Genomic DNA, 25,280 nt, shown 5'->3' with positions numbered 1-25,280 from the left:
AAGATTTAATGTACATTTATTCTTACCACGTGGAACATATAGTATAAAGATTTCATACTGAATAAATGATATTCATTGAACCAAAAAAAGGGGGATAGGAGGAATTTACATGTTTTTAGCTACAGTCTGAAATACAAATATCCATATCGCTGGAGAAAAGAATTGTCAAATGTGTGTTTCTTCATCTAGAGTTTTTTTTGTTGTACCAGGAGAACAGATTTGATCCGAGTCTGCCGTACTAAGGAGCCGTGGAGTGAGAGGCCGGAGGGGAGAGGGTCTATCAGCAGGGACTGGATGACAGGAACCAAACTCATGGGTCACCTTCCTTTCCTCATCAACAAAAAGTGTGGGAATAGTGACACAGACAGAGACAGAGAAAGGAAGTGTAATGTACAACATCATATATATACACCACAGCAAAGCTGCATCTTTAGTTGAAAACCAGTCCTAAGAGGTGATTTATTTTACAAGGGTCAATTCATACAATCAAGGGCTAAAGAGAGGAGGTAAGGGTGTTGTAGTAGGTTCTCGGTACTTTGGGGAAAGCCTTTTAGCTTTTAACGTCAAAACTAAAATGACCTTTTAAAACTCTAGTAGAGCTGCATTGTCAACGTTTTTCTGTATGAAACTTGTTTACAGAATGCCTGACACTCAAGAGCAGTACGGTACAGAAAATGCCCTACAATCTACTGCACAGCCCTCCCAGTGAAGGTGTCTCAACAGCCAACTGAGTTGTAGGCTGACTGGTAAGCATCCAATTACAGACACTATACCATCAGATCAAGCTGTTCCTCAGTCTGCTTTACCTCCAAACATGAACCAGAGTCTGATTCACTCACTGTGCTCTCGAGGAGAGAGCAAGGGCACACATTATGCCCAAACTTACTGTAAACAAGACAGCAACTTTGGTTACAGTTTGTTTTTCAGCTATTTATTCATCTTTATTAAAAATACAACCCCCCCAACGTGTGGAACACTCCTAAACCCGGGTTCCTGCACTATGTCATCTAGTTGGCATTAATGTTACAAGTTGTGTCAGTTTGTGGAGTCTCTGGTTTGTAAATCCACCACTGCAGCTTTGTGACGTCCCTTCTCCTTGAGTGAGAACAGCGAGAGAAGGCTCAGAGAATGGAATCTGAAGGGTTTGCATAAATTAAAAACAGTCACTTGAACTTTCCCTGTCCCCTACACACATACAAGCCAGGTTGTAACCAGGGGGTGAGGGGGGACGAAACCAAGAGGAGGTGGAGCCAAAGCTCCCTACAGCTGTCATGACTGGCCAATCAGAAAGAGTACATCGCAGATGACGTGAGACACCACCGAGTTCATGAGAGGTGACACTGAGAGGTCAAGGAGGCGTGACTCGTAGAGTGTGAACTCTGAGTGGTTTTCCTCCACCTTGGCCAAGGCGTGCAGGGCCCGGGCTGCCCGCCGCATCATGTCATTACTGGTGGGCTCAAAGTGCATCCCCTGCAGGTGCAGCAGAGAGCTCTGGCTCTGCTGTAGCTGGGTGGCCGCCAGGCTGTCCTCCAAGAAGCCCAGGAGGTTACCCACGCTTCCCTTCTGCACGGCAATGGCGCGCGCTGCCATGCTGTCTCCCTGGGCCAGGTTGGCCAACAACACCACCGACATCTCCCTGCAGACGGCCACCTTTCTCTCCCCAACCAGCCGCACCAAGGTCCCATACAGCTTCTCTAACCGACCCAACGGCGGCGTGGCTAGGACCAGGTCCACATTGTTGTCTTGGATGCTCAGCTTGCTGAGAGTCTCCAGGACCAGTCTCTGGGGTGACATTGCGCTGTGGGGCCCCAACGTGGGGAAGGGGTCCTGGGCCTCAGCCGATGGGCACACGGCCCAGTGGAGGAGGCCGTCCAGCAGCGGAAGGCAGATGCTCTCGGGGTAGATGGAGAGGTCCAGCTGGCCAGAGATGTTGGCAAGAGTGACCAGGCAGTTCTCCCTCAACAGCGACAGGCAGTCCCACCACCATTCGTCCCTCTGGCCAAGGCAGTCATCAGACTCCTCCTCCTTCTCGTAGGTGAGCGGGGCCTGCTTCCTCTCAGGGTGGCGGTGGTGCAGCAGCACTAGGCGACCCAGCAGCAGCATGAGGCCAGGGTGTTTGGACATCTCCTGGTCATTGCCAGGCACGAAGGAGAGGCTGCGCACGATGTTGGAGACGCAGACGCAGCGGCGGGCTAGAGCATCCTGCCAGTTGGCCAGTGTAAGCAGTGGGCCCTCGTCCTTGCTGTGAGGCTCGTCCTCCACCACACGCTGGGGGACTTGTTGAGGAGGGCCGCTCGGTTTGTCGTTCTCCTGCTGGCTCTGGGGCTCTTCCGTCTGTGACGTTTCCTCTGTCTCAGCGTCCGAGTGCTCGGACTTCCCCTCCTTACCGTCGGCTGAGGTGTCAGTTGTGGTTGAGGCCTTCTCTGTGGATGATGGCTGGGAAGGCCTCTGATCTCCCCCACCTTTCTGCTTATCTTTCTCTGTGGGGGTAGCATTGTCCTTGTCCCCCACCATCTCTGTTTCTAGCCTTTTCCTCTTGGCTGTTGGGACGACCAGCACTCGTTCTCGTGGGACCAGAAATTCCTCCCTCCTCTCAAAGTGGGTCTGGATGTGTTCTGTGCTGTCTCCCCCGCCGGCGCTCCAGTGGAGCAGCCCACTGTCAAACTCCTGCACGTTTCCTCTCTGGCTTGCCCTGCCTGCCGGAAACGGGTCCTTCTTCCGTACCATCTTCAGGGGGAGCTTGTCGAACTTGCTAGCCTGTTTGGGTCTCTCCTGGGGGGTAGCCGGGCCCAGGGCAGGGGGGTCCGATGAAGAGCTGGGCTGCTCAAAGTTAGAGAAGCTCTTCTCCTCATCTTCAGCGTCCTTCTCTTTCAGAGTGTCCCGTTCTGAGCACGACTCCTGCTCATCCTCTTGCTTCACCGGAGCCTGTCCCTCGATTGTCGTCCCGGCCGGCTGTTTTGAATGTTGCACCACCACCTCTTCTTCCTCATCGTCGTCATCCTCCTCTCCCTCTATGTCCTCCACCCCTGATTCCTCATCTTCCGTGCAGCTCCAGTCTCTGTCCAGGGCGTCAGGGTCCAGTAGAGTCCTCTGGCCGGGGTCGCCCACCTCGTACTCGCGCAGGATGCCGAAGATCTCGATGAGGCAGCGCCGGAAGTACTCCACCACCAGCTCCAGCAGGCCAGGCAGCTGAGGAGGAGGAAATGTAGGAGAAGATCAAAAGTTAGCATTTTATGACATGACAGAAAATATGAAAAAGGTTTTGGGAATAGGTGAAATTTTTTAATTTGTGAAAAGATAAATGTAAAAACAAAAGAAGCCCTAAATAAGAAAATATTTACACTTCTGATTGTATAGGTTTACCATGCAGCTTTAAAAAAAATAAAACCTCTATCCCACATTGTGGCCAGTGTAATAATAATTTGGTGGGTGCTTATTTGTCCTATTTCACACATGTATAAGTGTGTAAATTGTTAAGCGTTTTGCATATCCGACTCTCCCAAAGACACCGTCAGAGAAGGGTCACAGCTAGGGTCTGGCAAAATTAGGTTTAAGCACCTTGCTCAGGGATTCGAACTAGCGACCTTTTGGTTACTGGCCCAAATCTCTAACTGCTAGGCTACCTGTCTTGTTAGCTCACCAAATTGAGGTTGAAGGTGGAGATGCTGTTGTCATCATACAGGAGGATGTTGATGGTGTCGAGGGCCCACGTGCTCTCAGCCAACAGTCCAGACTTGAGGGACATCATCACCCTCCAAGCCTCTGGGGTCCCTATGGAGATAAACAAATACAGTATTTTAACTCATGCTGATACCCTTCACAGTACTGATGGACCACACAATACAAACACTTTCATATAGGGCTGAAGCAACAATTGTAGTGTCCAAATGGGATCACTAAATAGTTAATACTGTATACTGCATATATAATAATATTGTGATTATGGGTGGAGTTCTGGGTTGTGATAGCCATACCGATATCTTTCGTGGTGAGGCGTCGGCGTGGTTTTAGGATAGGGTGGGTGGCCTCCACTGAGCCTGGGGGAAAGGGCATATCTCTACGGATCAGAGGGGACTGTACAGACTGGGGCACTATGTGAGAGGCAGGGACCGGGGGCCCTGCCTTTTGCATCTTGACGCCACTGTGCATGTAGGGAGATTTACTGGGCGACGTCCGGCTCTCCATGGGGCCCCCACGGGGCATGGGGGAAGGACTGGACACCTGTGGAATGTGGTTCTGCATGGCCTGAGCGGATTGGTAGTTGGACTGCAGGGTGCGGGTCATGGGCGGGGCCGTCCCTCCAGGAACGTAGGGGGGCTGCCGAGGACCCATCTGACCTGGCCCCCATTGGCCCTCGTGGTTCATGCGTTGCTCCGATGACATAATTTCCTCCGAACCGCGGTTCATGCCGGGGTGTCCGGGTCCCTGGGCTGAGCCCCCTGGGGGGCCACCCTGCCGGTTGGGGTAATTGCCAGGATAGTTCATCTCCCCGCGGCCCTGCCACGCGCCACCCTGGGGGCCGTCAGGGCTTGGCTGCATCATCTGAGGAGGCATGGAGGGCTGGGCGTTGGGCCCAGTGGTGGCCTGCATGCGCTCTCTGTTGAAGGGGAAGGGGAACTGGCCCTGGGGACCAGGCAGGCGGCGGTCAGTGCCGGGGAAGGAGCCGCTGCTGTACTGTGGTTGGTACATCTCTGGCTGGCCAGCAGGGGGTGCAGAGGCCGCCCCTGGCTGCGGTTGTTGCTGCTGCAGCCCTGCACTGAAGGGCCCGCTGTACATCTCCCCCTCGTGTCGCTTCGCTGGTGGGTAGCCCCCTTCCACAGGACGCTTGTAGTTCTGTACAGAGCAAAGACGTTTAGGTAGGCGGTGCCATTACATTGCATCAGATGAATGTTGATGACTATTACTTTCCCCCCTATGGCTATTACTCATCTATACAGTAAGTACTACTTTTTGGGGTAATAACACATGGCTAGTGGTTACCACTTTACAGTGACGTCACACTTCCAGTGCATACACAGTGAGTTGGAGCCATCACCTGTTGTTGCTGTGGGTACATTCCTGGCTGTTGATTGGGATAGGAACCACCAGTGGGAGTACCATGGCCAGGATATTGATTACCATAGGAATCATTCCTGTAAACAACCACAACACATCAGCAAGACATTCCACATAAGCAGAGTGTCTAATATTGCTACAGTATACTGCTAGTGTACCAATAAACCCTCATTGTGAAATAAACCCTCATTGTAAAAACAACCTTTACAATATTGCAGGACTATAAATGCTGGGACAGTCGGTGCATGGTGTCTGTCTGCAACAGACCGCACCTGAGATAGAGGGGTACTGGGTGGTGAACTGACCGTGGCTGCTGCTGTGATGGGTAGCGGTTTGGCGAGTACATCCCTGTGTCGGCGTTAGCGGGCATCAGGTTTGGCTGCGGTGCACCAGATCCCATGCTGCCCTCTGGGCCCATCCCCTGCTCTGGCCTGGTAAACACCACCACATAGGACAACGTTGGTTGACCACACTTAGTACAATTATTTCCATGAAAAAAAGGAAATGAGCAGACTGCTACAGTCATGATGGTGTCTATAGAAATATAATTATACTCAATATGGCCTCCAGTCCACCCATCGTAGACACATTGACTTGCATGTGGATGTCCTTTCTAGTAATTATATTTCTATGGCCTATAAGCGTGTGTAGGGTCTTACCTCCTCTCGTAGCCTTGTCCGTAAGGGCCTGGTCCATACTGCTGTCTCTGAGCCATCGACATGTTCCCCATAGCACCTGGTGGAGGCCCACGGTTAAACTGTTGCTGCTCAGCCATCCCACTGTTAGGACCCTGACTGGCAGGCAAGAACTGCTCCCCAACTGGAAAGAAATACACACTACGTCAGCAAGGGACCCAGCTTCCCAGCACCATCAGTTTCTAGGAAAGATCTTTCTTGTAGCCTCTCCTACCCACCTTTCCGCATGGCACCAAAGGGGTCTTTGTTAGGCCCTGGACCCTCATAGGGCCCTGGACCCATGCGACCTGGCATCTCTGGGGTGCTCATGCCAGACTGGTAGCCAGAGTTAGAGGTCATGGAGTTCCTTCTGGGGAAAGTAGGGTCACTACCGTCAGCAAATGGGTCCTGCACGGCCACATTGCTCCTAAAAGATAGAGGGACGTTTAGTGAGTAAATAGGGATTTATCAAAGCGTATATCAGAGTTGGGGTGAATTCCATTTAAATTCAATAAGTAAATTAAACATCCAATTGAAGAATTGAATCTCCTGAATGCAATTGATAACTCAAAGAGGATGAGATTGAAGCGCTGCGACCCACCTGGCCCCGGGTGGCATCTGGGTGGGGTGTGGGGTGGAGGCAGGTGTGGGGGGCTTGAGGTCGCTGCCCTCGGCCATAGAGCTGCTGGTGGACTGGGGAGTCTGAGGGCCCTGGAGAGAACCTGATCCAGCTACCGGAAAAAAAGAGGGACATTTCAGTTAGAGTTGACTTTCATTGGGTGGTTCGAGCCCTTGGATGCTGATTGTCGGAAAGCCGTGGTATGTCAAACTATATAACACAGGTATGACAATAATTACTATTTACTGGTCTAATTACATTGGTAACCAGTTTATAATATCAATAAGGCACCTAGGGGGTTTGTGCTATATGGCCAAAATACTAAGGCTACGCGTTGCGTCGTGCCTAAGAACAGCCCTTAACCGTGGTATATTGGCCACACCGTATTGCTTAATTATACAGGTCATTCAATCGACATTTCTACCAATACTAGACTGGCGACATTATCTATATGAATGCAGCTGCCACTTCTTCATTAAAGCCGTTATATACATTTAACATAGTGCACTTAGTTTTTATTATGGCGTCAGGTTCAGTACACGTCACTGCATTCTTTACCAGATAGTTAGCTGGTCATCTGAATTGAAGTAGGTCGAGTCATTGCTTTGTTTTGATTTATAAAGTTCTCTTACAAAAATACCCTGTCTCAAGGATGGCTAACTCTGGAAATCTCTTCAGTCTCCTCAGAGTTAGGTAAATCTACAGAGTTCCCTACAACTGGATGTTCTGGTGCCTCTCAGGCAGTTCAAAATGATGACTGGGGACCTCTTTGCTGATGAATGTGATTATTTACAAAAATATATTTTTATATTGTATTTTGTAAATTATGCGTATGCAGGGCTCCCTTGTGAAAGAGATCTTGGTCCCAATGGGACTCCCTGTTCAAATAAAATACATTAACTTCCCAACAAACAAAAAAATGATACCAATTTTCATTGCAAAAAGGTTCTCATATTGGACAAGACCAGGTAGTCCCAACCAGTTTCAGTCCGGTTTCTAATGTTTGATGCCTAATAATTACGACCCAGCATAGTGTGGATAACCATCTGCACTGACCTGGGGAGGGTGGCTGGACCTTGGCCTGGTTGGCCTTCTTGTTGTCAGTGATGATCTCAGGAGGGGGGTCCTCCCCGCGTTCAATCTTGCACTCGAAGGCGTACAGACACTGGATGTACTGCTTCTTCAGGGAGCTGGCGGCGCTGCTTGACGTGCCAACGTTCAGGTTGGTGGACAGCTCACGCCACTTCTTGTTCTTGTTCACCTGGACATAGAGCATGAAGACCGGGACATTAAAACAGGGACCAGAGAGAAGGGGATGAGAAAATAATAACCAAGAGATTGTACATGGTGTGTTTATACATGTTCTAAGGTGTGTTTGTGCATGTGTTATACTTATTTATTGAACCTACACTACCGTTCAAAAGTTTGGGGTCACTTAGAAATGTCCTTGTTTTTGAAAGAAAAGCAATTTTTTTGTCCATTAAAATAACATCAAATTGATCAGAAATACATTGTAGACATTGTTAATTTTGTAAATGACTAGTGTAGCTGGAAATGGCAGATTTTGTTATGGAGTATCTACATAGACGTACAGAAGCCTATTATTAGCAACCATCACTCATGAGTTCCAATGGCAGGTTGTGTTAGCTAATCCAACTTTATAATTTTAAAAGGCTAATTGAGCATTAGAAAACCCTTTTGTAATTATGTTAGCACAGCTGAAAACGTGTTCTGATTAAAGAACTGGCCTTCTTTAGACTAGTTGAGTATATGGCGCATCAGCATTTGTGGATTCGATTACAGGCTCAAAATGGCTAGAAACAAATAACTTTCTTTTGAATCTCATCAGTCTTATTGTTCTGAGAAATGAACGCTATTCCATGCGAGAAATTGCCAAGAAACTGAACATCTCTTACAGCGCTGTGTACTACTCCCTTCACAGAACAGCGCAAACTGGTCCTAACCAGAATAGAAAGAGGAGTGGGAGGCCCTGGTGCACAACTGAGCAAGAGGACAAGTACGCACAAAATCTGATGCTCCAGATACTCAACTAGTCTAAAGGACGACAGTTTTATTGCTTCTTTAATCAATACAACAGTTTTCAGCTGTGCCAACATAATTGCAAAAGGGTTTTCTAATGACCAATTAGCCTTTTAAAATTCTAAACTTGGATTAGCTAACAACGTGCCATTGGAACACAGGATTGACAGTTGCTGATAATGGGCCGATGTACACAAAAAATAATAAGATCTGCCGTTTCCAGCTACAATAGTCATTAACAATGTCTACACTGTAGACATTGTTAATGATCAATTTATTAATGATCAAGTTGATGTTATTTTAATACCCCAAAAATGAGCTTTTCTTTCAAAAACAAAGACATTTCTAAAGGTTGTGTATATTTATCCAGGAATTCCCATTGAGGTCAGAAGACCTCTTTTATAAAGGGAAACCTGGCCAAGAGGGCACCTCAATAGGGAAATAAATAGATCAAACACACTACAGTGCATGCATGCATAGTACAGCACAAACCTACACTGACCTGTGCGAAGCCTCCAATCTCCTTGACCGAGACGTAGAGTCTGAAGAGGTCTAGGGGTTTGCGGCCCACAGCAGGCAGGTTGGTCATGCCCATGGCTTTTTCCTCGATAAAGCCCAGGTAGCGGTCCACCCACATCTTCCTCTCGAGCTCGGGGCCCAACTCGTACAGACGGGTGATCTTCTCGTTGGTTGTCGTGGAAGAGCTCGACTTCTGGAAGGCGGCAAGAGAGAGCCGTCATGAGGGAAAGGGTTGGGTAATAAACCCATTGGTCTTATTTCCCTTTAGTAGCTAGCTCATTGGCAACTGTAATAACCACGGAATAAAGTCAAAAGTATGATGGTAACACGTGTGTTAATAGTTTAAAAACAATATGGTTTATAACGTAGTTTCTTTTAACGTACACACAAGCCCTTAAACAAAATTGGACAGACAAAGCCATTATCTTATCACCTTGGATTTAGTCGGTTCCGCTTTCGGTGTTCCGTCCACTTTGTTGTTCATCTTCTGGCCCTGGTTCATTTTTCCATCCATACCAAACTCTGGACTTGGGGCCAAACCTAGGTACAAGGGTACATTGTGGGGTTGAGCACTGTTCAACAGCTTTTGAACAACAATTCTCGGGATCAGGACATATAACAAACAACTGCTGAACGACCAGAGGCAGCTGACATTTTTTTGTATTCTAATTTCAGACATTACAGACTAACAAAGACTCCCCTATAGAACTTATTCATACCGCGGCCATTGTTCATTGACCAACGTTATCTTCAAACAGGATAGGAAGTGCTCTGGTGAAACCAATGCAAAAACTTTCCTCAAGTGTGACTTTCTATGCTAGAACTTTCAGATGAGAAAAAGGTCTAGTGTGAAAACAGTGCAGACAAATTGCATCAGGCCTTACTTACTGGCCACCCCAAAGCAAACCTATGCCACTGACCACTGTCCCAAAGTCATCCTGACATATCAGAAATACTTGGGGCACCATGGAGCAACAGTATTGGACAACAGTACTCACCACTGGAGTTATTGGCCATGTTGGGCCCCATAGGGAAAGGCGAGCCGCCCTGCGCGTTCATCATGCCAGGCATGTTGTTCATGGGAGGGCCATAGGGGGCGCCAGGGCCCATCATGCCAGGGGGCATGTTGGGGTAGCCAGGCATCCTGAACGATGAGGGACAACCACACTTTTAGCATGTAGCATGATTTCAGAGTGAAAAACATTCCTCTCCTGCTGAAAAACAATCAGTTATGCAACAATATCACTAAATAAGAAAGACTGTTATGAGTGCCATTGCAAGGGGGAATTCCTTGTTCTTGATACAAAAATGTCTAGTGACTTTGTACACCTGTGAAGACCGTAAAGCCTAAAGAGAGAAAATATGCTGAATCTGCATCTGAACTTTCCAATGTTTTTAATGTGTTTGGATGTAATGTGAGAGTCAGGTATTCCTCGTAGTGACGGGCTGGAGAACATCTCGTCTGCCTCTGCCTGTCTACCTCTCAGTAAGTCTGTCTTCATCTCATCTGCTCTCTCCTCTGTTCTTTATTTCCTGCTGCTCTAATCACTCCTCCTCTCACTGCCTTCACAGGACCTTCAAAGTATAGGAAAATCTACTAGTTAAGGGCCAGATACCACATACTCAACACATTAACAATGATTTTAAAAAAAAATAACATATTGGGTGGAGGCACACACCTGTCTATATAAGGTCCTACAGTTGACAGTGCATGTCAAAGCAAAAACCAAGCCATGAGATCGAAGGAATTGTCCGTAGAGCCCATAGATAGGATTGTGTCGAGGCACAGATCTGGTGAAGGGTACCAAAAAAAGTTTGCAGCATTGAAGGTCTCCAAGAACACAGTGGCCTCCATCATTCTTAAATGAAAGAAGTTTGGAACCACAAAGACTATTCCTAAAGCTTGCAGCCCGGCCAAACTGAACAATCGAGGGAGAACGGCCTTGGTCAGGGAGGTGACCGAGAACCCGATGGTCACTCTGATAGAGCTCCAGAGTTCCTCTGTAGATGGGAGAACCTTCCAGAAGGACAACCATCTCTGCAGAACTCCACCAATCAGGCCTTTTTGGTACAGTGGCCAGACAGAAGACACTCCTCAGTAAAAGGCAAAACAGTCTGCTTGGAGTTTGCCAGAAGGCACCTAAATTATTCTCAGACCATATGAAACAAAGATTGAACTCTTTTGCCTGAATGCCAAGCGTCACGTCGGGAGGAAACCTGGTGGTGGCAGCAGCATGCTATGGGGCCGTTTTTCAGTGACGGGGACTGGGAGGCTAGTCAGGATCGAGGGAAAGATGAACGGAGCAAAGTACAGATAGATCCTTGATGAAAACCTGCTCCAGAGTGCTCAGGACCTCAGACTGGGGACAAAGGTTTTATCTTCCAACAGGACAACGACTAAGCACACAGCCAAGACAATGCAGGAGTGGCTTCGGCACAAGTCTCGGAATGTCCCTGAGTGGCTCAGCCAGAGCCCGGACTTGAACCCGATTGAATATCTCTGGCAAAACCTAAAAATGCAGCGATGCACCCCATCCAACCAACAGAGCTTGAGAGGATCTGCAGAGAAGAATGGGAGAAACTTCCCAAATACAGGTGTGCCAAGCTTGTAGCGTCATACCTAAGAAGACTCGAGGCTGTAATCGCTGCCGAAGGTGCTTCAACAAAGTACTGAGTAAAGGGTCTGAATATTTATGTAAATGTGATATTTCAGTTCTTATTTATAATAAATAATCAAACATTTAAAAAAATAGCTGTTTTTGCTTTGTCATTATTCGGTTGTGTAGCTTGATTAGGAAAAAACAACAATTTAATCAATTTTAGAATAACATGCTGACCACGCCAGCATTGCAAAATTAATATACATATACATGTTATTCAATCATTGAATCCAGACTGCTCGCACATGTCTGCATAGCCAGACACTAAAATAGAACTTGGTTCTATTTATGACGCACTGCAAGTCCTGCCTCTCCCATCTCCTCATTGGTTTATAGGAGCATATAACCACATGGGTGATTGAAAGATGAACAGAGGTCCACACTCCAGTCCAGTTGGTAATGCACCTTAAAGTTGGTTGCCAACCACCATATAAAGTCCAAAGAAGAAGCCTGAAGGAGGAGAGATTACTAGAAAAAAAACTTGTTTTACCCTTTTATCTGTGGATTAATTGTCGGTGTAGAGGACCTTGTGCATTTCAGGTAAAATAACAACCCAATATTTATATCCCAGGAAATTTTTTATCCTTTTCGACCTGTCCCCAAATGAATATTGTTGGTTCATTTTGATATTTTAACCTGCGTGTCCTGATCGCGTCTAGTGTGGGTGGACAAAATCAACATGCGCAAGCTGTCTGGTCAGCCTGTAAGGCTGTAACGTAACAAAATGTGGAAAAAGTCAAGGGCTCTGAATACTTTCCGAATGCATTGTAATATGGTTTAGTAAAAAGTATAGTGTACCTGCTGTGTATGGAGTTGGTAGCAGCATGTTGCATGACTACAGCTGCAGCCTCCTGGGCCTTCCGGTTGAGGCCGGGGGGAGGGCACATCCCTGAGCCCACCTGAGGTGGCATGTTACCCATGTTGGGTGGCATGTTGGGCCCCATGTTGGGGCCATAGGGACGCACTCCCACCTGGCCCGGAGGCATTCTACCAGGGGGGATGCCTGCAAATGGCAGCCCCCCTTGCCCAGACAGTGGGTTGCCAGGGTTCATGGGGTTGCCCATGCCAGGGTAGTTGGCATTGGGCATGTTGTTGTATCCAGGTTGCCGGGGATAACCTGTAATAGAATGGACAAAAACAATGTGTGTAAAAAATTTATGTTAAAAAATAAAAAATAAACACTGCTCTGGTGACATTGGGAAGACTAGTTATATGCGCAAAACAACAAACTAAATCTTTAATCAACTTGGGGTTCTATTGTGAAAGGTGTACATGACTGCTAATGTCTGTTGAAGCTAATGCTAATGTCTGTTGAAGCACCATACCGAGCTGACAGTGGATTTGTGCACACTGAGCTATGAGCCTGCCATCATAGTGGCAGCTCTACTGACAGGGGGGCTCTGCTATGTCAGCTGACTGTTCTCCATGGCTAAAAATAGCTGCGCTAGGCTAGGAGAGGGAGGGATGAGCTGATAGGAGGGAATTCCTATGAGGCAAAAATACATATTCCATGGATTTGGCTGGGGGAACAAACAAGAAGCAACTTGACAGGATGGTGAGATAATTAAGTGGGAAGCATTTATACATTGGCAGTCAAAATGATTAAAAGTCTATTTGGTATATCAACTGAGTTGTTATTTTTCAAGTGCACCAAATGTTGATATTTTGCCACTAGCCCCTTTCCTTTGTTGCACAGTGTAACCCACAGAACTCACCTTGTGGGCCATACTGCCCACCCTGAGGTCCGTAGCCCCCCATGGAGTTGTTCTGCTGCTGATAAGGTCCCATCCCAGGGTGCATCTGGCCTCCAGAGGACTGTCGGGGTGACAGGGGAGAGGCAGACTGTGGTGAGCCGTAGGGGGGCATCTGGGGGTTTCTCTGCATGAACCCTGGCAGGGTCAGAGAAGAGAGGGTGAAAGATGTTAATCCTCCAACAAAACACTGGAAATCTCTCATAAGACACATCAGAAGGCTTCGGTACAGAAATTTGCCAGTATTTACTTGGAACGTACATGGTAAAAGTGGCAATTACATGTAATATTATTTGAAGTACCAGAAAGTACCTATTGTTACCACACAATTTTCTGGTAAGTACCAGGTACCATAAAAGAAAGTGCAGCCAAAGTTGCATTAAAACAGAACACTGTAAGTGATCCCTGCAGAGCGGAGTAGTACTGTGTGAGAGGATTCTCAGTTAGGGTGAACTCACCTCTGTCCTGGGCCATGGGAGACTGGCTCATGGCGGGGTGCAGACTCCCGTCAGACTGAACACTCGATGGTCTAGGGGGCATCTGGGTCCCTAAACAACAGAAGGGTCGTCTCAGTATGTAAATAAGAAGTCTGAGTAGGAACAAGGCCACAAATGTCACTACTTAGTTAACAATATTTAAGGGACACTTAAATTAATCCAACAAAATGACCATAGATTGCTTCTTGTGTAAATATTTTCTGTCTGGATTTTAATGATTTGTATCCTACTGCAGCCAAGCACCGTATCGTTTGAAAAATGATTGACTGCAGTAGCTCCATTGTTTCAATCTATCGTCATTTTGTTGTTATCGTGTATATGTATAACAAATTGCATGTGTCCTAGTACATGTCAGAAAAACCCATGTATGTGTGCGTACTCGTGTGTTCACCTGGCATTGTGGCGGGTGAGAGGGGTCCTGTGCGGGAGGTGGTGGCACTGGCAGGGGAGCCGGCGGGCGACGGCGAGGGCCCTCGGATGCCTGGCAGATGGGGAGAGGTGTGGGGCGAGAAGGGCGACTGGGCCAGGTTGCTCTGCTCACCCTGGCTGCTTGACACACCTGAAGTGCTCACGCCAGGACTCAGAGCGCCATCCGTGCCCGTGGGCAGGTCATCGATGGAGCCTGAGAGATCCTGCAGACACACAAGACAGGAGAGAACGGGGCCTATGGTGAGGAGACGCTGTGGAAAAACGCCGGCCTGATGAAATCGACATGACAGCCATTAGCTGACTGTACAGTTAGCAGTGAGACGTCTTGATAACGACTCCATGCACTTCCTGTAGCTCTGTCTACCAGCACAACAGAAGCACATACAGGATGCAAGCACAATTTAATCTCCTCAGTCTTGGAAAGCATGGCAGCACACTTTCTACTAGATTTGGAGACATGTGACACATATAGTTATGGTTATTGATCTTGTCGAGGAAAAGAGAGCATATTAGAGCAGGGGGTTGTCATGGTTACGATGGATGTGTGCCGACTCAGCACGGAGCAGCCCTGCCATGTAAATTTGATACAATCTATACCGTCGCTTTCGCTCTCATTTTATCCAGGCCCGAGCTCTGCTCAAATGTACTAATATTCATCTCCCAGACTGCCACACAACATTTCTGCAAGTTCGCTACGCATGCCCAATGACATCTACAGACACACACACTCAAATGCCATACAAAATAAACACGGGTAGCATTAATTAACCACAACACCACACACACCGGTTTGACTATGTTAAGACTAAAATGGGTCATGGAATCACGCCAACATGTTTCAATGCATTATGATTTCAGACAATGTAATAATTTGATTTATAGGCGTATAGTATACCTTTGCACAGGTTGGGTGAGGACTCACCGGTAGGCTGGACGGCCGGCCTTGTACGCTGACGTCCTCCGAGCCACTTTTGGGCTGGTTGGAGGGAGGGGCGCTAGACTGGGAACTGAACGAGTCCTGGGATATCTCCTGGGGGAGAGAACGAGACAATCGGAATTGAAGAGCATTCACATACACATATATGCGTACATGAGAATACACAGTGACCATACCAATGCCTTCCATCTGCTGAGCAAGTATGGCAACCGGTACTGCACGTTCAATGACGATATCAAAGGTACCTCAATCATAAAACATCAATTGTGTGCGTGCACACACACACACACACACACACACACACCAAATTCAGTTGTACCTGCTGTGGTGGAGGAGGGAAGCGTTGGTAAGGTGACTGCTGTGACTGTTGCTGTGTTGCTGTGGGGATTCTGGGAGTAGGATGCAGGCTGGACCTGTGGATGCTGGCTGTGACCTGGTGGTTGCTGAGGGGGTTGAGCGGGTGTCTGGGGTTGCTGCTGCTGTGTGGAGATCTGCTGTGGGCCCTGCGTGGGATAGCTAAGCTGGGGTTGCGACCCTGCTGGGACTTGGGAGCTGGCCTGCTGTGGTGGCTGGCTGGGAGGCCCCTGCTGCTGGGGGTAAGGAGGCTGACCAGACTGGGTCTGAGCCTGGACAGGGCCCTGGGAGTAGGGAGGTTGAGACTGTGGGGGCCCTTGGGATGGACCTGGCTGCGGGCCCTGGGACTGGGGGGGCATATGGGGCTGCGGATAGGGCGGCCCACCCTGGGCATGGGAGGATGACGTCTGGGAAGGGTGGGGCTGCTGAGGGTAGGGTGTTTGACCACCCTGCTGTCCTAGAGGTGCCTGGGGGTAGGGCCCTTGCTGCTGGCCTGGGTGTGAAGCCTGGCCCTGTTGGCTGTAGTAGGGCCCTTGGCCCGGAGGCCCATAGCCTCCTGGTCCCTGCTGTCCATAAGATTGCATCTACACACAAATACATACCAAAGTTAGAAATCAAACAAATGGGTAGGCATATGATAAGCAAGCTATATAGTAGTGTGTGAAGAGAAGGGGTGCTGATTTCAGTGTGAGAGAATGTAGGATTAAGTCAGCTTGATGACACCACTGACCTGCTGCCCGTAATGCATGCCTCCCATAGCCCCAGGGGTGCGGCCCTGAATGGCCACCGGGTATCTCTGGGAGCTAAGTGGACCGTAGCCTTGGCCCGGGTATGCATGACCCTGCTGGGCTCCTGGGGGAGGCCCCTGCCCAGGCTGTTGGGAGTATGGACTGCCCCCAACATACGGCTGGCCTCTCATTTTAGCCATCGGATCCATTGCACCTGGGGGCTGTGGAGCAGAAGATCAAATACATGAACAACACTTCATAACATGAACACTATAAAAAATTATGACAGGTGCGGGTGACAGGATGTACCATAGATCACAAAAGACTTGGATACGGGCAGATGACTACACTATAGTTTATAGGCACTTTAATTATCTAGCAGGGGTCTCTCATGCAAGCCAACTCACACATTTCAAGTTTCCCAACACAGCAAGAGCTATAGGGATGCATTTTCCCATCCTGATAGGTAAAAAAAAACAGAAAATATGACAGAAGGCAAGTCAACAGAACACGTGAAAGCATTACAAGAGCCAAGGGAACGAGGGGAGTTTTATTTATTACATTTTTCCCACGATCAGTAACCTTTTTTGTGCCATAGTTACGGAGCAATATATATATATATAGAGTTGAAGTCGGAAGTTTACATGCACTTAGCTTGGAGTCATTAAAACTTGTTTATCAACCACTCCACAAATTTTGTGTTAAACTATAGTTTTGGCAAGTCAGTTAGGACATCTACTTTGTGCATGACAAGTCATTTTTCAACAATTGTTTACAGACAGATTATTTAACTTATAACTCACTGTATCACAATTCCAGTGGGTCAGAATTTACATACACTAAGTTGACTATGCCTTTAAACAGCGTGGAAAATTCCAGAAATGATATCATGGCCTTAGAAGCTAATTGGCTAATTGGCATAATTTGTGTCAATTGGAGGTGTACCTTTGGATGTATTTCAAGGCCTACCTTCAAACTCAGTGCCTCTTTGCTTGACATCGGAAAACCAAAAGTAATCAGCCAAGAAAAAATAGTTGACCTCCACAAGTCTGGTGCATCCTTGGGAGCAATTTCCAAACACCTGAAGGTTCTACGTTCATCTGTACAAACAATAGTACGCAAGTATAAACACTATGGGACCACGCCGCCGTCATACCGCTCAGGAAAGAGACACGTTCTGTCTCCTAGAGATGAACGTACTTGTGCAAAAAAGTCAAATCAATCCCAGAACAATAGCAAAGGACCTCGTGAAGATGCTGGAAAAAAATGGTACAAGAGTATCTATATCCACAGTAAAACGAGTCCTATATCGACATAACCCTGAAAGGCCGCTCAGCATGGAAGAAGCCACTGCTCCAAAACCTCCATTAAAAAAAGCCAGACTACGGTTTGCAACTGCACATGGCGACAAAGATCATACTTTTTGGAGAAATGTCCTCCGGTCTGATGAAACAAAAATGGAACTGTTTGGCCATAACTACCATCGTTATGTTTGGAGGAAAAAGGGGGAGGCTTGCAATCCAAAGAACACCATCCCAAATGTAAAGCACAGGGGTGGCAGCATCATGTTGTGGGGGTGCTTTGCTGCAGAAGGGACTGGTGCACTTCACAAAATAGATGGCATCATGAGGGAGGAAAGTTATTTGGATATATTGAAGCAACATCTCAAGACATCAGTCTTAAAGTTAAAGCTTGGTCGCAAATGTGTCTTCCAAATGGACAATGACCCCAAGCATACTTCCAAAGTTGTGGAAAAATGGCTTAAGGACAACAAAGTCAAGGTATTGGAGTGGCCATCACAAAGCCCTGACCTCAATCCCATAGAAAATTTGTGGGCAGAAATGAAAAAGCGTGTGCGAGCAAGGAAGCCTACAAACCTGACTAAGTTACACCAGCTTTGTCAGGAGGAATGGGCCAAAATTCACCCAACCTATTGTGGGAAGCTTGTGGAAGGCTACCCGAAACATTTGACCCAAGTTAAACAATTTAAAGGCAATACTACCAAATACTAATTGAGTGTATGTAAACCTCTGACCCACTGAGAATGTGATGAAAGAAATGAAAGCTGAAATAAATAATTCTGTCTACTATTATTCTGACATTTCACATTCTTAAAATAAAGTGGTGATCCTAACTGACCTAAGACATAATTTTTACTAGAATTAAATGTCACAAATTGTGAAAAACTGAGTATAAATGTATTTGGCTATGGTGTATGTAAACTTCCGACTTCAACTGTATGTATGCATGCATATATATATATATACATACACACACACAGTGGTGCAAAAAAGTATTTAGCCAGCCACCAATTGCACAAGTTCTCCCACTTAAAAAGATGAGGCCTGTAATTGTTATCATAGGTACACTTCAACTATGACAGACAAAATGAGAAAAATAATCCAGAAAATCACATTGTAGGATTTTTTATGAATTTATTCGCAAATTATGGTGGAAAATAAGTATTTAGTCAATAACAAAAGTTTCTCAATACTTTGTTATATACCCTTTGTTGGCAATGACAGAGGTCAAACATTTTCTGTAAGTCTTCACAAGGTTTTCACACACTGTTGCTGGTATTTTGGCCCATTCCTCCATGCAGATCTCCTCTAGAGCAGTGATGTTTTGGGGCTGTTGCTGGGCAACACGGACTTTCAACTCCCTCCAAAGATTTTCTATGGGGTTAAGATCTGGAGACTGCCTAGGCCACAAGGCCTTGAAATGCTTCTTATGAAGCCACTCCTTCGTTGCCCGGGCGGTGTGTTTGGGATCATTGTCATGCTGAAAGACCCAGCCACGTTTCATCTTCAATGCCCTTGCTGATGGAAGGAGGTTTTCACTCAAAATCTCATGATACATGGCCCCATTCATTCTTTCCTTTACACGGATTAGTCGTCCTGGTCCCTTTGCAGAAAAACAGCCCCAAAGCCTGATGTTTCCACCCCCATGCTTCACAGTAGGTATGAGGTTCTTTGGAAGCAACTCAGCATTCTTTGTCCTCCAAACACGACGAGTTGAGGTTTTACCAAAAAGTTCTATTTTGGTTTCATCTGACCATATGACATTCTCCCAATCTTCTTCTGGATCATCCAAATGCTCTCTAGCAAACTTCAGATGGGCCTGGACATGTACTGGCTTAAGCAGGGGGACACGGATTTGAGTCCCTGGCGGCTTGGTGTGTTACTGATGGTAGGCTTTGTTACTTTGGTCCCAGCTCTCTGCAGGTCATTCACTAGGTCCCCCCGTGTGGTTCTGGGATTTTTGCTCACCGTTCTTGTGATCATTTTGACCCCACGGGGTGAGATCTTGCGTGGAGCCCCAGATCGAGGGAGATTATCAGTGGTCTTGTATGTCTTCCATTTCCTAATAATTGCTCCCACAGTTGATTTCTTCAAACCAAGCTGCTTACCTATTGCAGATTCAGTCTTCCCAGCCTGATGCAGGTCTACAATTTTGTTTATGGTGTCCTTTGACAACTCTTTGGTCTTGGCCATAGTGGAGTTTGGAGTGTGACTGTTTGAGGTTGTGGACAGGTGTCTTTTATACTGATAACAAGTTCAAACAGGTGCCATTAAAACAGGTAACGAGTGGAGGACAGAGGAGCCTCTTAAAGAAGAAGTTACAGGTCTGTGAGAGCCAGAAATCTTGCTTTTTGTAGGTGACCAAATACTTATTTTCCACCATAATTTGCAAATCAATTCATTAAAAATCCTACAATGCGTTTTTCTGGATTTTTCCCCCCTCATTTTGTCTGTCATAGTTGAAGTGTACCTATGATGAAAATTACAGGCCTCTCTCATCTTTTTAAGTGGGAGAACTTGCACAATTGGTGACTGACTAAATACTTTATATATATAATAATCTCAAATGGAGGGCAGTCTGCCCAATCTTAAATAAAAACATCCTTAGCTGTGCTTCTGTTTGGTTCGAGGCCAAGCCGGTTTCCCATTTGGGGGGGGGGGGGGGGCGATTCTGGCTCTGAATGAATTACATCATAAATGGAGGGAGAAGTAGCCTACTCACTGTTCTCTGTTATGATGCGAACACAACTACGAGTCATGTATCGTCTCAATGGAGAAACTTCTTAAATCTCTAGGCCTCCATCTCCTCAACATTATAATTTCACTCTGTAAATCGCTAACCTTAGGCCTATCCGTTTAACTTGCTCAACTCAAAACAACCTAAACAAGGGTCATCAAAAGATTCCATGTCGATAACAACATTAATAACAACAAATGGACAAGCTAATTAAAACATAAGCATTCATTTACCACAGTCGATTCTTATGGGCTTGGATTCTTTATCTGTACCCTTGTCAATGCACACTGCTCTGAGACTTGAGACAGCTCTGGCACGTCACTGCTAAACAAAGGCCTTTAGAAATGGAGGGCAAAAAGCGTTTCTTGACATTTCCCAGCTTCCAGATAATTAATTGAAATAAATAAAAGCAGCACATGGCTAATCTGCATAAGACAGAGTGGAGACTCCCTAGGCGGGGGAGAGGCAGCTGGACGGTCTCTGTGATTGGCCAAGGGGGTTAGAAGGAATTCTTAGTCACACAGAGACAGAGTGGCACATGAGATACAGCAGCTACTCATGCCACACACACGGCTCATGTTCACCTCACTATGCAGTGTCAACACAGGAATGTCATTGATAGATAAACCCATCAAATGGGACATAGTGGATGATGTCTCCCTAACATGTTAACATTGGCATGCATTACCATTACCAACCTAACAAAGATCCTATTGATGACCAAAACATTGTCAGGTAGAAGTAAAGGTGAGTGAGTATTACTGCTTTAATATGCTAGTGAGTTATGGCATGTAACCAAAGACAACTGGGCATCCATCAGATTGGCCACACTGTAGTTTCGAAGCATGTATATATACACATTTCATGACAGTTGGTTAGTTCTGGGCGATATTCATGCGTAGATAAATCTGCTCTGACGACCTCAGCTTTCTATGATATATAAAGTGGTCGCGCCCAAATATGATTGCGCCAGATTGGGTTCTCAGGTACTGCAGCAAGTTCTTGTTGTAGCCTACATAACGGTTCCCCAAACTTGGTCCTAGCCCCCCCCGGGTGCACGTTTTGGTTTTTGCCCTAGCATTACACAGCTGATTCAAATAACCAACTCACCATCAAGCTTAGTATTTTAAATCTACTATATAGTAAAAGAGCAAAAACCAAAACGTGCACCGAGGGATGCCCCAGGACCGAGTTGAGGAAACTCTGGCCTACATTTCAGTTGCTTCCAAATGTGAAAAATCCTGTCAAAATGGTCTGAGAACTTGACTTTGTCAAATAATGTTATTTTAGCAATGTCTTTATTTCATTCATATCACACCCACACAGTCTTTGATCCTTCAAATTGTTGTGTTAAATGTTTATGATGGATTGCTCATCATCTGGCATCTAGTGTACACATCTTCGTTTCAAATTTGTAGCTCATAAATGCATGGTGCAGATACAAAAACTATTTAAAAGGACTGTAATAATACATTATTAACTTGAGTGATTTACCTTGTCACTTTACGTTGATCCAAAATGAGAGGATATAGTGGATGCTTAACAATGAGGGTCAAGATACTATAGCCATTTTCATCTGCCTTTCTTTATAGGATGGTGCAAATACGGTTAGGAACTTATACGTGAAGGCTACAAAGTTCCGTAAACTCTTCTATTTGCCATGTTGGTCACGGTTGCAGTTTTGTTTATGAATCTAGAAATTCAACAGGTATGGGTTAGGGCTATAGCATGTAAAATTAAAATAAAATAAAAAACTGTGGCACAGAAAATGGCACACAATATCAAACTGGATTAACAAAAGTTAAATGTAATTAACTTGATCAATGGGCCAAACTCTGATCATCTCTCATTATAGAATGCATGTGGAATAGTGCAAACAGGCGTGTCATACGTGTGGGAAACAGATGATTGCAAAGTAGTAATTTAGAGAAATTGTCAAAAATGCATTAAGTATGAGCACTCATGGATTTGTGCAGTGTGGAGGAGTGCACTTATCAGGATTTTTTTTTGCTTTACAGCATATGCAATTATAAATGGCCAAGAGCACAGGATGAGGAGCCAATCAGATCTCAGCTAGCATGTCAAACCAAGACCAACTGTCTACTGGGTTTGACAGCAGGATTTTTACCTCCACAATTCAAAACCCAGAGCAAAGCAACCTGCAGTCAGTCACTCAAATCACTAGGCCAATGTTTACAAGCAGAATGGAGTGATGGAAGCAGTTCCTGACAACAGAGGCGCCAAATGACACTCATAAATAGGCCAGTGTGTGTTGATTAAAATGTAACATTTTACATAATTTAGTTACTCGTACGGTCCACTTAAAATCATTTTCAAACACACGTGTACACTTGAGTCTAGGCAAAATCTGTGTTCTGAGCTTGCTAATGCTGTGCATTGACTTCACAATTTCCATAATGATCAAAACAGACTTGTGGACATAAAAATGTATAGTCTATTCATAAACATTAAACTGTATTCCAAAACGACTGACGTTAGCAGTGCAAACGATAAGAAATACACAATTAAGGAATAACTGTTTAATTACGTTATACACCGCCCTGCCGAGAAACAAGTCTAGAGTAATGAATATAGGCCTTTTGAGCTTTTTCACCTCATTCAAGATTCGGGCCTCCATTCTCTCAACGTTCGAAGTTCAATCTCATAAGGAGGATTGCCGAAGAAGAGTTGCCTGAAAGTGATAGAATTCATACCAACTAAATAAATACTGTTTAATGAGATGGTGTTGGAAAAACGAGAGGCAGCCATTTTAGAGTGTCTTTGCAAGCGAACTGGCTTGCAACAATGGCTGGCCTGTTACGTTGTGAATTACATACATAAGATTACACCAAATGTACAGTAAAAAAGATTCGTTAGAACATGGGCCTTTACCTGGCTTCTACCTAGGGGTTGCCCTGTACTTCCAGGGCTCATAGGCGGCGGATGATGGGTCCTTTGTTGCCAACCCGGATTCCCCCCTCCATACTGACCGCTACCGCCCGTGTCTGTTTGTCCCTTACTAGCTCCTTCCTGATTACTATATTCACTAGATGGGTAATTTGGATATACCCGCGTGGAGCTCGGAGAGGTTAGGAGCTGGTTGAGGGTTGGGGTAGATGTTGGCTGTGGATTCCCCATATTATATCTCTGATTGTTGTAAGATGCAGCCATTGCTGTGGGTCCTCCTGCTGGTTGCTGCTTAACGTTAGCTGGCTGTCCCCCAGCAGCCGGAGCCTGGGTATTACGCGAGGGGTTCATGCCGTATCCTTGGCCAGAATAGGGAGTTCTGTTCGGGAATGGATTGTAATTGTTAAACTGGTGGTTAGAAAAGCCATGGTCGTGCGAATTGGGTTGATATGGGTCCATCATATTGCTCGACTGCACGGCTGGACCTGCAGCAGCTGCCATGCCAGGGCTTTGTTGTCCGCCATGTTGATGAAAAGGGGCCCGGCCGTAGTGTTGACTGTATCCATAAGAAGGTGGAGGAAAACCGGACCCATGGTGGTGTACCATCCCGGGATGGTTATTCCCCTCGGATCCGATGGAATCATTCTGATTATTAATAGTCCTGGACGGGTTCCCGTTCCCGTTCTTCATCTCAGGTTCCCCTCCTCCCCCTGCATTTCCAACATCGGCCCCGTCCTGCAGATCCCCCCGGCCCGGAGATCCGCGCTCTAATCCCGACTGCTTGTTTTCCTGCTGCTTTTCCCCCAGTATAGAATCCTCATTTGAGTCTCGATCCGGCTTCTTTAGTTCGGAAGGCGGGCTTGTGTTGAGAGTGGCGGCGCTGGCGACCTGAGCGGCCATAATACCCCCCTCTCTCGGCGAGTCAGTCACAATCAAACGCTAGCATTGAATATAAATAATTGTTTATAACCATTTATCCTTGTCCCGATTCATTCCCACCCCTTTCACCGGACCGAATCCGGTTGTCTCCTCATTCCGATGTGAAAATAATTGGACACGTAATAATAAACCTCAAGGATGCATAAACAGACATATATTCTGGGGGTTCTATTACTGAGCGAGAGTAGACGCAAGGAACGGAGCGAACCAGCACGAGGCTCCGCGAGAAACAGCCATTTTACTGAGCCGTACAGGCAGAAGTAAAGTACGGATTGGCGCTCAGTGGGAATACGGAGTGGATTCGTTCATTTTTACATTGCATACGGGCACAAGAGTGGTTGCATTTGTAAAGTAATGTTTGGGGTTTAAATGTAACTATTCTCAAAACATGCATCATTTTCTTTGTTCCATTCTATCGACAGTTTTTGAACAATTCAACATGCGACAGGCCAAGCAGGCACCTGATGATTGAGTGATTATGTTTCATGATTTGGAAGTCAGAATAATAATTACTTTTAAATACATTGTTTCACTATGATGTATCCACGTTCAAGGAATATCGTTTGGTTGAAAGACTCCTGCTCTGGGCAAGGACTGAGGGGGTAGCATTTCACCAGTGTCGATGTGTCATCGTGTGCGAACTACGGAGCACATACTATGGGATGAGGTCGCAAGAATGAATGAGGAAGTGAAAACAATTAATAAGATAGTCACACAAATCAGCTACAATCTGGTCATGTTAGCATGTTCTAAATATCAAAATTCAGTTGAGCCTAAAATTAATATTAGCTCGGGAATTTTAGAGGGAAAACCTTGCCTGAACTAGACTAATGCACCCTCTCACTAATTCCACGCCCTCTCCCTACCCACCCTCCCTCTCTCTCTCTCTCTCTCTCTCTCTCTCTCTCTCTCTCTCTCTCTCTCTCTCTCTCTCTCTCTCTCTCTCTCTCTCTCTCCTAACGGCAGCGCGCAAGCAGAAACACTCCTCTTGTGAGTGTGGGGGATGGGCAGTGAACACAGCTTTCTCAGCCGCCAACATCGAACTACGCTGGCCAACCCTGACCTTGCCCTGAGGTGGGGAATCCCACTCACAACAAGAGTTAGTCATTTTTTAAATTAGCATTTTGCATCTT

At 46.2% G+C, this 25,280-nt stretch overlaps 1 protein-coding gene across 1 annotated transcript; it reads right to left on the bottom strand.

Moving 5' to 3' along the window:
• Nucleotides 1-24,392, bottom strand: LOC115141427 (AT-rich interactive domain-containing protein 1A-like). The gene is given in 21 exon segments (XM_029680268.2): nt 1-3,189; nt 3,641-3,771; nt 3,975-4,833; nt 5,036-5,132; nt 5,361-5,486; nt 5,715-5,874; nt 5,969-6,156; nt 6,331-6,460; nt 7,405-7,609; nt 8,891-9,100; nt 9,341-9,447; nt 9,906-10,051; nt 12,366-12,684; nt 13,283-13,456; nt 13,777-13,866; nt 14,207-14,447; nt 15,167-15,274; nt 15,501-15,555; nt 15,557-16,119; nt 16,266-16,484; nt 23,194-24,392. Coding segments are annotated over 21 exon segments (6,963 nt in total). The 5' UTR covers nt 24,109-24,392; the 3' UTR covers nt 1-1,269.
• Between the last annotated feature and the right edge of the window lie 888 nt (nt 24,393-25,280).

This window comes from Oncorhynchus nerka, linkage group LG14 (assembly GCF_034236695.1).
Source record: "Oncorhynchus nerka isolate Pitt River linkage group LG14, Oner_Uvic_2.0, whole genome shotgun sequence".
In the NCBI taxonomy this organism is placed as follows: domain Eukaryota; kingdom Metazoa; phylum Chordata; class Actinopteri; order Salmoniformes; family Salmonidae; genus Oncorhynchus; species Oncorhynchus nerka.
The sequence above is the reverse complement of the archived record's forward strand: the minus strand, read 5'-3'. Positions and strand labels throughout refer to the sequence as shown.